This window comes from Desmodus rotundus, chromosome 2 (assembly GCF_022682495.2).
Source record: "Desmodus rotundus isolate HL8 chromosome 2, HLdesRot8A.1, whole genome shotgun sequence".
Classification (NCBI taxonomy): Eukaryota; Metazoa; Chordata; class Mammalia; order Chiroptera; family Phyllostomidae; genus Desmodus; species Desmodus rotundus.
This window is the reverse complement of record NC_071388.1, coordinates 199,318,535-199,331,238: the sequence shown is the minus strand read 5'-3', so window position 1 is coordinate 199,331,238 and position 12,704 is coordinate 199,318,535. Positions and strand designations below refer to the sequence as shown.

Sequence of the window (12,704 nt, the reverse complement as noted above, 5' to 3'; positions counted from 1 at the left end):
GGAGCTCCAGCCCTGTAAGGAGCCTCCAAATGGGGACCAGGGCCGTGAACAGGCCCCGCCCGGAGCCCCGTCGTCTGCTGTCCCCGGGGTGGCGGGGACAGCCCCTGCCAGCCAGCTGAGCCCGTGGGTGGCGCGGGCTGGAACCACCCCACGTGCGTCGTGCGCCCCCAGCTCCAGAGGCGCTGCCGCGGGGCCGGGGCCGCTCGCCGAGTTGGCCGCGTGCGCCGGGAGGAGAGCAGAGTTTGGAAAGTCGTCGAGAAGCTTCTGCGAGAGAAGGGGGTGGGGAAGTGGGGTTTCAGGAGAGAAAAACCCGCCTCTAGTGAGTAGAGCGAGGAAGAGGGGGGGAAAGGCGCCGAGTTCCGCTTCCTGAACGGCTGTGGGTAGAGAAGGTTGGCGCTGGGAAGGCCGGAGGGACGCGCACGGCGGGATCGGCGCGGCCCGCGATGGCTGTCGAGCGGACCCGCAGGTTCACCCGGAGCCTGCTGAGACCCGGGCAAGCGGCCGAGCTCCGGCACAGCGCCGCGTCCGCCGCCGCGGTGGCCGTCAGCAGTCGGCAGCAGCAGCGGGTGAGTGCGGCGCGTCCTCCGCGCCTCCCCGCGCGCCCCGGGGGGCCGGGGACCCGGAGCCCAGCCTCCGCGGGATCCCAGCGCGCCCCTGCCCCTGTCACTACCACCCCCGCACCCCCTCCCGCGCCGCCTCTGTTCCTGCCGCTGGCGCCACCTCCGCGAGGCAATGCCACCGGCGCGTGAGAACCGGGGCGCGTTTGGGGACCTGGGACACTCGGACGAACAGCTGCGTGGGCAGCAGAGGCGCAGCGTGGGAGAGGATGTGTATGGGTTTGAGGTGGTGGGGAGGTGGCAGGAATGCCTCGTGGGCGATAGCTTGTGAGGTGCCAGGCACCCAAGGGATGGGGGTATCTCCTGGACCGAGCCCCTCGGTTCATAGGTCTGCGCGTCCCCCTCAGCTCGGCTACTAGTGCGCAATGAAGGGAGGTGGTGGTCAGAGGTCCTCGCCGGATCGAAAGCTGGGAGCCCCCCCCCCCCCCCGCCCCGTTAACGTTATCCGGAAAATTAACGTACTTCGCATCACTCTCCCTGCACTGGGGACATGCTCGCAGACCACTTTATATTACTCCAGAAAGGCCAGGGGGAACGTGCTGAAGGAGGCGTGGATCTCCACAGTACCCAGTGATTTCTGGTATTTTTCTAAGATGTTCGCGGGGCTCTCCCGCCAAGATCACTTTACTGGTTACTTCCTTATTGAAACGTCTTCTAAGTCTTGGGTGATTTCCGCGGGAAATCCTGGGGCAGAAGCCAGCCGTTCTCGCCCGATGCCCAAATCATATCCGTCCCTTTTCAGCTGCTCATAAATTCCAGTAGGTGTCACACTCCGGGCTGGAAGTGTCAAGAGAAAAAAAAAAAAAAAAAATCCACTCTGGAGGGAAAGGGAAGCCAAAGGAAACAGCCTTACAAGCAAGACCAGGGCTCAATAGCCACACTGCCCTCTTGGCCAGCCTTTGCCGGACCGGAATCCCACGTCGTGGGTTTCAGTTTGCTTTTTGCCAGGAAATATCATTAGGCTTCTTTTAAGAGTGTCAAAGAAAGTGTTCTCGTGCCAGTCACCCATCAGGAGGGAGCCAAGAGCTACCCAGAGCCAGTTCCCACAGCCAGGACTTTTCTCTAAAGCTAGAGGTCAGAAAGTTGAACAGAACGGAAGCGAACTGCCTGGCAGAGCGAGGAGGCATCAGAGCCTTTTAGGGGTGGGGACCATGGCGGTGTAAAACGGCCTGGGGACCAGGAGGCTTTCACTCTCATTTACCACTGGGTGCAGCCTGCAGTTATTCACAGGGGATTTTCAATTTGAGTAAAGGTAGAAATAATAAGGAAATCTTCAGGCATGCATGAAAAATGATCTTTACTTTTGAATTATCATTCAGGATCGTGGCTTTGTCATTCTCTGCCATTTGATTTACAATAGCTTTATTTTGCCATTGATTCTTTTTTGCAAATGTCAGTAACAATCTGATAGAGAAATGTGGAGCTGTAAGTCACATCCAGTTGGAATAAACCACTCGAAATGCGTTGTGTTTTTAAGTGGGTTCTTCTAGAGTTTTTGTACTGCTGGAATTTCTATAAAGAATATGCATCCTGCATACCTTTCTACACAGACACACACATACACACAGTACCTTCACCAAATTTATGTCAGATTTGGAATCCTAGGGTGCCTTGTCCAAGTGAATAAGCTCAACATCTTAAAATGAACTGGTGGGGGGTGATTCACCGGCAAAGGTGTTCCTGCCTCCCTCCCCTCACTTCAGCACCTTGGCCAACACTCCTGAACTAGCTTTTGCCAAGACATTTCATGGATCTTACACATCTAGTCAGGCAGTATTGGCAGAGATTTTGGCCACAGGAAGACACGCGCTTTGCACCCCATGCTATTCAGTGATGAGTTCTCTGAGTTGGCATCCAAGCTCTGTGGGATTCTGGATGGCAGAGCATCCCTTCTGAACCTCAAACCTTGTCACTGGACTGTGTGGTGGAGGCTGATCTTGGTTTAAACTGATCTAATCCCTTGGGACTCTTTATGTTTGTTACTTCAAGTCCTCAGGTCCTGTTGTCAAGGGGTGAAATTAATAGGGTGGGGGAAGAGTACGGTTAGTCCACTTCAGCACAGGCAAGTAGAAGGGCTTGATTGGGACACTTTGTCATCTATTGAAAACTATTTGAGAGGTGCTAGGAGGTTCCTCTGAGAAAACCTGTCTCACTACTAGATTCATACAGTGTCCCTTCCAAACTTCCTGTTTGGGGACCAAAATGCTCCAGAATGTTAGAGATTGTTGTAGGTTTAGAACTCCACTTCGTCCAATATGAGTAGTTGAGATTGTCAGATTAATAAGGTAGTTTTGGACTCTGAGAGCGTCTGTGTTTATATATCGATATCACTGTCACACACACTTGCACACAGGACAAGAAAGCTTCAACATGTGTTTGGATGACGGAGAGCAGAGAGCGACGGATGCCGAGGGAGGTCACTGGCTAAGGAGCCCACTCTAGGGCAGCTGCTGAGGAAAGGAGAGGGAAGTGCCAAGCAAGGCAAACTTAGTTTCAGATTTAACCCAAGACCCTGCAGTAGGCTTCTGTGAAGGCGCGCTGCTGGTTGGGGCCCGCCTAACTTTGCATCCTTCTTCATAACGACTGCAACGAGATGTCTGCACTGCGCTGTTCATTGCAGCATTCTTCACATTAATCAAGATACGGAAACAACCTGAATGCTGTGAAGGGAGGCATGAATAAAGGAAAAGTGATGTATATGTGTGTATATATGATATGTGAGTATATGTGTCTATATGTGATATGCTCATCACATATAAGCTAGAGCACACAGATTTCCAGTTATGCACGACCGTTGACTTCTGGAGGTCCCATGTGCGGCATGGAGCATGGCTGGCCATAGCTGACAATGCTGTATTGTGTCTTTGAAATGTTCTAGGAGGATCAGTCTTTAATTCAATCTTCTCCCCACACAATGGTAACTATGTACAGGTGATGGATAAGTTATTTAACTTGATCGTGGTGGTCTTTGCACAATGTATGTGTAGATCAAATCATCAAGTTGTACACTTAAATTTATGTAATTTTTATATGTCAAAGATATCTTAATGAAGTTGTTCAAAAGAAAAAAGGAGCAATAATAATAATAAAGAACAATTATGAAAAAAGTCATACATTTTAAAAAGAGAAATATCCGCTCCTTAGTTATCCGAAACTTTTTTGTCATAGACAATGAATGAATTGTAACTCCCACAAAGGCCAATGGCAGGATCGAGTGAAGTTTATGTAATTTGCTAACGCGCCATTCATGGTGGTCCCCCAACACCAGCTTCTCTAGAGCGGAATCTCAGTTTGAAAATAATTAGAAACATTTTCCTCATGCTAGGACTTGAGTGTTTTATTACTTTGCTTGAATGTACATACTGTGTTGGCCTCAAAGTTGTAATGCTACTAATTAGAGAGGGTTTTTTGGTAAGAAGCCTTTCTTTTAAAATGTATTAAGTATCTTTGTACTTTTGCCCTAATTTGTTCATTTAGATTGCTTTCTACATTTCATTAAACCATAAACCTAGAATTTGTACACTTGTGTGTGTACAGGGTCCAGTAGAAGTAAGGCCTGCTTGAGTGTGGTTGGTAGGGTAATAATATGGGTGTAATAATTTATAGTTTCAATTTAAACATTTCACCTAAAATGTCACATGGTGTGCTTGAGTGTGATATTGTTATGTTACAACAAGCTTATGATTTTATAATAAAAGATTTTGTGATAAAAAGGGGTCTTATTCATGCTGGACCCCATGTATTTATTTGATAGCATTTCAGAAGCAAATACTTTAAAAAGTATAGGTTAGTTTTTGCTAAGCCGTCAGCTCTGTCATTTAAGAGAACTGGAGTTTCATTTACGGAATGTGAGTGGGTGAGCTGGAGCCATGGGAGGTTTTGAGTGACAGGGTGAGAGCTAAAGGGGGTCAGATGAAGGAGAGGAAGCACAAGGACTGGTGGGGGCTACTAAGGACCGAGTAATGACTGGGTCTAAACTTGTGTATTTCCTAGATCAGAACACACCACTTCATTTCCACGCACTCTTTAACATATGCGTGATATATACTCTGTTGTGACAGCAAAAATTCCTCTGCAACTCATTGTAAATTGTGTTTAACTTTATAAACTTCTTTAAAAAAAAAACCCATCCTGTCAGAAGTGGCTGTACCCTCAGGTTTTGTCCCTCCCTACCCACCCAGAAAGGATTAGCAGTAAAGAGAGGACATTTTTGACTTCAACAATCACAAAAATTCCATATCTTCGCTTTGATGTGATGTTTCCCAACTTCCTCTCCTCACCAATGATACAATTTTTGATATTTTAAGGAACTTTGAATAAGCAGCAGAACACTTGACAGACCAAAGCTCTTTGGCTGAGAAGTAATGAACACACACACACACACATTTTATAGGAGCAGGAGGAATTCCTAGAAGAAAGAATTTCCTTCCCTCTGAGCTTTGTGATATTTGAATAGAGTGGGAGGGGTTTTGAAAAAAGGAGTGGGAAATTCTAGATGTTACAAAAAGTCATGTGCTGGGGGTAAGAGGAAAAGATGCAAAAAGTGGGCCGAACAAAAAGGTAACACTTGTTTTACTGTCAGTGTCTATAGTTAAAAACAACGTGCAAAGTAAAGGCCTGTTTGTTTGGCATTCACAGTAGTTTTCTGTTGTTGTTTCGTCCAGGGTAGGGCTTTTCATAACGAGGGTATTTACACTTTAGCAGAAATCACACATTTGTTTCCATACGAGGAAAGTCCCTTGCCTGATGAAGAAGTCAACACAGACATAGTTTACTAGATTAAGGTTGAATGTTATTGATTGTGTCAACTGATGTTTTTGACTTCTCAAGGGCATGGCGGAAACAACTTAGAAAAGAAATGGTAACAACAGTTACCATCTAGAAAACATCTAGATGGGTCCAAAAACGGCAAGACAGGGGTATGGGTTTTGGCTTTTTCTTCACCCTTTTCTGTAAGGCCTGGCACAAGAGAAAAGTACTCATAAATGTACTATGATAAACCATTTTTGGACAACCTGCAAAGTGCCTGGCGTGGTGACCAAGTGACTGACGTGATCTCTTCTGTAACCTGAGAGGAACTAGCAGAGGGTTAACCCTTCATTGCGGTAGCTGTTTCCAACAGCATCTCTGAGTTGGAAGATGCGAGGAGTTGACTTTCGATGATGTGGCCTTCTGGTCAGTAGCTCGGCCCAAGGAGCAAGAACTATGTCTTTCCCACAGGTATTTTAGAACACCTGTCAGCTTTCACATCCATGGTCTTCTGAAGTCAGAAACCTCTGTACAGTCTATTCCAATTCCCTGTAATAATAATAGACACTCTCAAGGCAACCTGGAGCTGAGTTGTTCAGTCCTTAAAGCATAAGCTTATTCAGCCATCCCCATGCCATCTACCTGGCAAGATCATAAATGAACTCTGAGAGAGGGTGAGGTCAAGTCTTCTCAAGTCCACTTTTCTTCTAGGACTGGCTCCCTCTTCGTGCTCAGTCACTTCTCCCCGCTCCGGCAAGTGCTTGAAAATTGTCAATGCGTTCTGTGTTCCTGAGTGCATGTTTCCATTCAACTGGGTTATGTTGGGACCCTTTACTCACATACTATCCCACTTGAAGGAGGGATGCTAAGTATTTTACAAAGATAGATATGACAACAAAAATATAGTAAGTAAAGGGGTGAAAAACAATATGAGCAACAACAACAAAAAGTAATGTTAGGAAAGTTAGATGTAGCCAAGAGTAAGCCGGTGAAGTAAGATCAGTAGGTAAAATGCGTGAGCATGAAGCCCTATTGTCCTGCTACAAGTGTTTCCTAGTGGCCAAGTCAAAGAGGAAAATAGGATTATCCATGAGAGTAAGAGGTCTGTGAAATAAAAGAAGATAATTTGCTCTAGACATGTTTAATTTTAACTTGTACTGCGACTCAAGAGACAAGAGAAATTATTTCTGTGATTTTTCATAGAGGGCAGCCTGAGGCAGTGATAGACCCTCAGCACTCAGAGTGTTCCATGCGCCAGCAGCCTGGGCATCGCATGGAAGCTTGTTGGGCACCCAGAATCCTAGGCCCTCCGTGGACCTACCGGATCAGAAAGTGCATTTTAATGAGATCCTCTGGTGATTCACAGGCACATTAAAATTCGAGAAACATGGAACTAAGCTACATTAGCCATATTTTTGCAGTATATTGTCAGAGAAGGTGACTGAGGATCCGTCACAATGTGGTTTATTCTGCAGTTCTTTGAAAGAGTCCCTTGAGGCAAAGGTAACATTTAGACCATCTAAAAATGAAAATGGGATCGATTCCTTGAGACGTAACTGCAGGGAAGTCCCTTTTATTTTGTGTTATATTTTCTCCTTCATCTAGCACCTTCGTTGTACTGTGAACCTAAATTAAGCTTCTAAGTTAAGAACAGAATTTCCATAAAGTACGTGAAATGGTTGTACTCTGAAGCTGCTGAAGGTCTTGCCCCGGGTCACAGCCCTGAAGATGTGTTGCTGTGTGCGGAAGGTGTTAACCCACTTGCCAGAGGATGTTAAAACAGAATCTTGCTAACTCATGAAGGACATGCAGTGGCGATTCCTTATTGCTTCATAACTTTTATGTTGCTACCATATGGAAAATAATTGGTTATATCATAAAGTCTGATTTCTGGAATCATAAAATGATGCAAATGTTTCTTTTCTCTTACACTCATTAGGTCTCAGAAAAGAATGATTTCTCTTGTTCATACTTGAATGTCCTAAGGATAGGATTCCATGGCATTAAAGATCTTAATTTGCCCATATGCTGTCAGGTGGTCCAGGGCACTTTGATTGGCTCTCCTTCACCCCAATCTGGGGATGCTCTCTCCTCTCTTTGACTATCCAAGGTGAGGTATCCTCATGTACTTTGAACAATTTGGCCATATGGATGTTCAATGAATGGGAGCTGGTATAGGAAATGTCAGAGCCTGTGAGTCTAGAGAACAGAATTCCATCCCTGGCCTGTGATGCTTTTATAAGTCACTTCTCTTGTGGGAGTCTCGGTTCCCTGATCTGTAAATTTAGGGGATTAGATGATTGGGTTCTTGCACTGATCCTTTCTCTGCCCAAGTACTCATGGTCTCTCCCTTTCATCCTTCACATTCTGCAGTGTCACCTCCTCTGGAAGGTCATCCTGAGTCACCAAATTGAAGGATTTTCCCCAGCCTCTCTCTGCTGCTGCCTGCTGTTTCCCATTCTTCTGCTTCCTTTTCCTCAGGCCTCTTATTCCTACCTACACTGATCTTTCTGCTTAGTTAATTTCTTGTTTCTCTTTGCCAACCTTCTTGCCTTCAATATGAGTGACACTGGCAGCGGAAACTGGTCTCTTTCACCACTTTGATACGTTATCTACACCATGAAAAGAGGCGGAGAGATCTCCCTATCACTGCAAACAAGGTGCTCAGGGAAGGTCAGGAGAGTGGGCTGGATGCACTGACTCAGTGACAGACAGGACAAAAATTATGACAAAAATTTCCAGGCTGTCAGTATTTGCTAATGATACTGCTCCTTGAGTCATCTTTGCCGTCTACTTGGTAAGTGGTAGAAACTCAATTATATAGAAAGATATTGAACAGGTCCTATGTGCCGGGTCCTTACTTGTACAATTTTTTTTGAGCCTCGTGACAACCCCATGGCAAAGGATTTTTACTCCTATTTCAGAGATGAGGAAAGAGATTCTTAGGAATCAGGAACTTGGCCCAGCTCAGATGACGAGTCCCTGACGGATCAGGGAGTCACACGCAGGCAGTCTGTGTTCTCCGGGACTGCTCTGCCCTGCTGACCATTTCCACCAGGCAGGCAGGCAGGTCTCATGAAACACGCAGTTAGCATCCACGTGAGAGAACAAGTAGAAAAAAGGAAACCTCAGAGTGCTAGCCCCTCTTTCTTAATGAGAGAATAGCGTGGCTACCTTTGCTCTGCTTAACAATTTTTCGTTTATGACCTCTCAGCAGCAGGGGACATGGAGAGTGGCAGCGACTTTGGACACGAGGTCAGTGCTCAGTCACTTGCCAAGGACAGGCCTGGAACAGAGTAGGTTAGGCTTTGCAAACAGAGGGTCCTTTAACCCTGAAAGGGCAGCCTTTGATTATTCTCAGGCTGTAGAAGTACATCTCTGGCACCACGACCGGTGAGTGGCTGGGTAGCAGCATGAGAGCTACTCCATTGCCCTTTGTGGTAGTCCTGATTTCAGTGTTCACGTTTGCAAATGAGAAAGCTTTTATTTCCCCCACGAAGAGAGATTTGTGTGCGTCTTATATTTCACCAAAGTGTCAGTGGGCTGGAAAGAAAAGCCTGTGGTTGCCGGACTCCACGTGGTGACCTACATTAAATGGTGTTAGAAATAATAACTTGTAATGACTGTGACTGTGTTAGCAGCAATCGAGAAAAACACTTGCTGTTGAAAACATGAATATTTTGCAAGTAAACTGGAAATGTCTGCCTCTGAGACTAGAAGAATTAATGGACCCAAATCATCAAAAGTTCCTATAATTGTGCTGCTAAATGCGAAAATAGTCTCTCTGATTCAATTGTAGCATACCTCCTTTCCTGGCACGTAGAATTTGGAAGCTTGGCAGCTTTTTAATTTAAGTGAAATGCCAAAATGGCAGAGTTTGAGAATAGGATCTGGGGAGGGGGACTGTTTAAAAAGAAGACACCATTTATGCTCAGCACAATGAGCTTTTCTTCATATAATTATTTTAGTGATTCCCAATTTAAGTGACTAATTCAGACTGTCAAAATGACCAAGGACTTTTGGCCTTTCAAATCACACATTCTACAAAAAGATCCCGGGCATGAACATTTGACTTGGCAAACAAACAAACAAAAACCTTAACAAAATTTACTGTTCAATGAAATATGATAATAAACTTTGAACACACATTGTTTATTTGCTTAGCTCTTAAGGACCCCTTTGTCATCATTCTTTCAAATGAGAAAATGGAAATTGACTGTAGCTAAATAACCTTCACAAAAAATGAAAGTGATGTTGGCGCTCAATAACTTCTTTGAAGAAGAAAATTCAAATATGGAGAACTAATGTTTCAAGTTATTTATTTTTTTACATTTATTTAAAATCGGACCTTTATTCAAAAGAGAATTTTATCTTCAAAGGAAAAGTATTCTAGTTTGCTTTAAAGCATATCTGTATACATAGCTATAATTTTTTGGTATGTGTCGCTGGTAATAATAAAATTTATTGGCATACCAAAATGTACAGATAAGTTTCTTTCGGGACCTTTCAGAGAGTGAAGAGGGAAGGTTCATTCATTACCTTCAAATTTTGGACGTCAAGGCCACTATGTGGCTGCCAACTATCAATTAGAAAAAATATATCTTTTTATCATTGGGAAGCAGTGTTTTCCAGGCTGTGTAACCTTGGCCAAGTCTTTTTGGGGGGTAGAAGAGTTAGTTTCCTTGTCTTTAAACAAGAAGGTTGAACACTAAGACCTTCAAAGGTGCTTTCTTCCTAAAAATCTAGGTGGTCTTATACTTTTTAAGAGGTTTCCATAGAATATTAATTTTTTCATTTTAATAACACCATTATTGATTAAGAGATCTGATTTTAGCCACTGGAAGAATTGGTGCAAATAATGCACAAACATATTTGTATTCCAGTGTTGATGATGGCAGCATGAGGTGGTTATCTGACGCTGTGATGGAGGGCATGGCTGTTTGTACACGTAAGGAGGGGGCTGGCTGCTTGAGCACTGCCCCCAAAACAGTTGAGGGACACAAAGGTGGGCAAGACAGGTTCTTCTGACCTGGCACAGGCTCCGAGGCATGCATGCAGTCTCGCTTCCTCTTTGACTTTCTGGAGAGAACAGTAAGACCCATCTGCTTTAGACAGCGAGCTTCTTGGTCCCCATGTGCAACCTTTGCAGTGCTCTGGCTCCATGTCTGTGCCGTGGGCCTCTCAGCAGCGTCATGGCTAGAACAGAGGCGAGTGTGGGAGAGGTTGAACTGTCCTGCAAGCTCCACACCATCCCTCTGCCATCAAAAAGCAGTAAGAATGTCCCTAGTTCTGTGTCCTGTCTCTGTTTTTGGTGTCTGCCTCTATCACCTCCTTCTCACACCTGAGAAAGGTAGTGTGATCAGTCCCTGCCGTGGTGTGATTTCTGGGGTATTGGAAAGACAGCAGAGTCCCCCTTCCCAGATTGGTCTCCTAGCAAGCAAATCCCTAAGAAGGACTAGGGTATTTCATTCAGCAGTTAGAAATTAGCCTTAAAGATACAAGATGGCCATTGACTTAATTTCACAACAAAGTGAATTCCCCAGCAGCGTGCCTTGGAAAGAGCACTGGTCCAGTAGGATAAAAGAAATATTGTAGAAATGGGAGGCTAATGGTACTGGAGATAACTTTTCGTGGCTTTGCTGGTAGCTAGTCTGATGTCTGGCATACTTCACCACAGTTTGCATACATGGCACTTGGCCCCAGTGCCTCTCCGGGACCAGGAGGCTGAAGTATGGTTTTGCCCTCACATTTTCAATACCCCGAGAGACCTTCAAAGGGAGGCGCCATGGCTATTGTTTCCCAAGGCAGAAAAATGTCTGGCACATTGTAGGGTTTTACCAAGTGCTCACTAAATGCAAGAAAGTCTGTCACCCTTGGAGATGACAGAAGTAAAGGGTAAGCAAAAGGAAATCTCAGTGCCTGTTTTGCAGCAAACAAATTGAATTGAAGTAAACTAAATGGAATCGAGTTCAAGGGCCATTCAAAGATTTTTAAAAATTAAGTGTTCATTGGCATGAATGCCTACTCTTGAATAAATAAGATTCAGCCGAATAGGTGTTATCATCGTTCCAATGATGCTCACCTTGGGGGCTCCTCAGTGGCACACACAGGCCTCACTGTGTGGCCAGGGATGTCATTGTCCTTCCCGCTGATGCTGTTAGCAGTCACGAGGCTGCAGCAGAATAAAGCTCTGAGCGGGACCCAGAAAATGATTGATTAAAATTCAGGAAGTGTGGGCGACAGAGTCGTAACAACAACAGTCCGTTCCGAGTCCCGTGATGGAGAGCGGCTTATATCTTCAAGGAAACCCTTCATAAATCACCAGAACTATATGATTTTATCAGTGAATGTGAGGGCTATTTTAATTCTTAGAAACTCATAGTCTCTCCTGAAGGCCAGGGAGCTTTCCTGACACCGGTTTAGAGCATCGTGATAGCTGTGCCCTGTGTATTGTTGGGGTTTTTTTAAATTTTGATTTTCATTTAATAGTCTCTTTTTACATCTGTACTTTTTAAACTTCTGTTCCTTTCATTAAATTAATAACTCATTATATAGCAAATAACGAAGAAAAACACCAGTGATCACCCATAACCCTACCACCCACTGGTAACAGCTTTTAGTAAGTTTATTTGAAACATTTGTCTGTTCACAAAAATATTCTTTGACTCTCATTTAAGCTTATATTGAATATTTAACTTTTTAATATGTGTTAAGTGCCTCAAGCTAAATTCCGTCCAAGAATTCTTGCTCCTGGCACTTGTCTACCAACTCTCCATGGAATATATGTTGTGAATAAGAAAAAAAGAAATTGTGCTACGTTTCTTGGTGTCCTATAACTGTAAACATTTAGAACTGAAGGACAGTTTGGTCTAAAGGGGCTAAGGAAACTGAGTCATGGGCAGGTCCAAGTGGATGCGGCCAGGGTCCCCAGAGCAAGGCTGTCAGTGATCTTGAGCCCAGTGCCTTTCTCCCTCTGCCCAGCGCACCATTGAGTCAAGTGTGATTTAGCATCAGAACATCAAAGTCTACGATTGACTTATGTTTCTATGAGGCTCTCCAGTAAAAGTAAGTAAGATTTAGACTCAAAAGGTATGCATATACTTATAAACTTGGGCGTGGTTTAACTCTGGTTTAATTCTTGAGCACATGAGGTTGGTGCTATCTGTTGGTTGCTGCCAGTGTGACCTGTGTTTGGCAGCAGGTAGAAATGTGTGCCTCTGGTCTGCGAGTGCAGGGAGGGGGCAGCTGTGTCCCTGGGCTGTGTCAGTCCTGTAAACTGACATATCTTCGGTTGGCATGATGGCATGTGATCTGTCAGTGTCCTGAAAAGTGGTCCCA

General features: G+C 44.8%; 1 protein-coding gene across 2 annotated transcripts in view; it reads left to right on the top strand.

Annotated features, from left to right (window-relative positions):
* The first annotated feature begins 218 nt into the window (after window positions 1–218).
* The window catches only part of DOCK10 (dedicator of cytokinesis 10), a 227,671-nt gene continuing 215,185 nt past the window's right edge, over window positions 219–12,704 (top strand). For both annotated transcript variants that reach the window (XM_053919129.2, XM_053919128.2), the window contains exon 1: window positions 219–566. In XM_053919129.2, coding sequence (XP_053775104.1) covers window positions 444–566 — 123 coding nt within the window. In that variant the 5' untranslated portion in view covers window positions 219–443. The remainder of the gene's footprint in view (window positions 567–12,704) is intronic.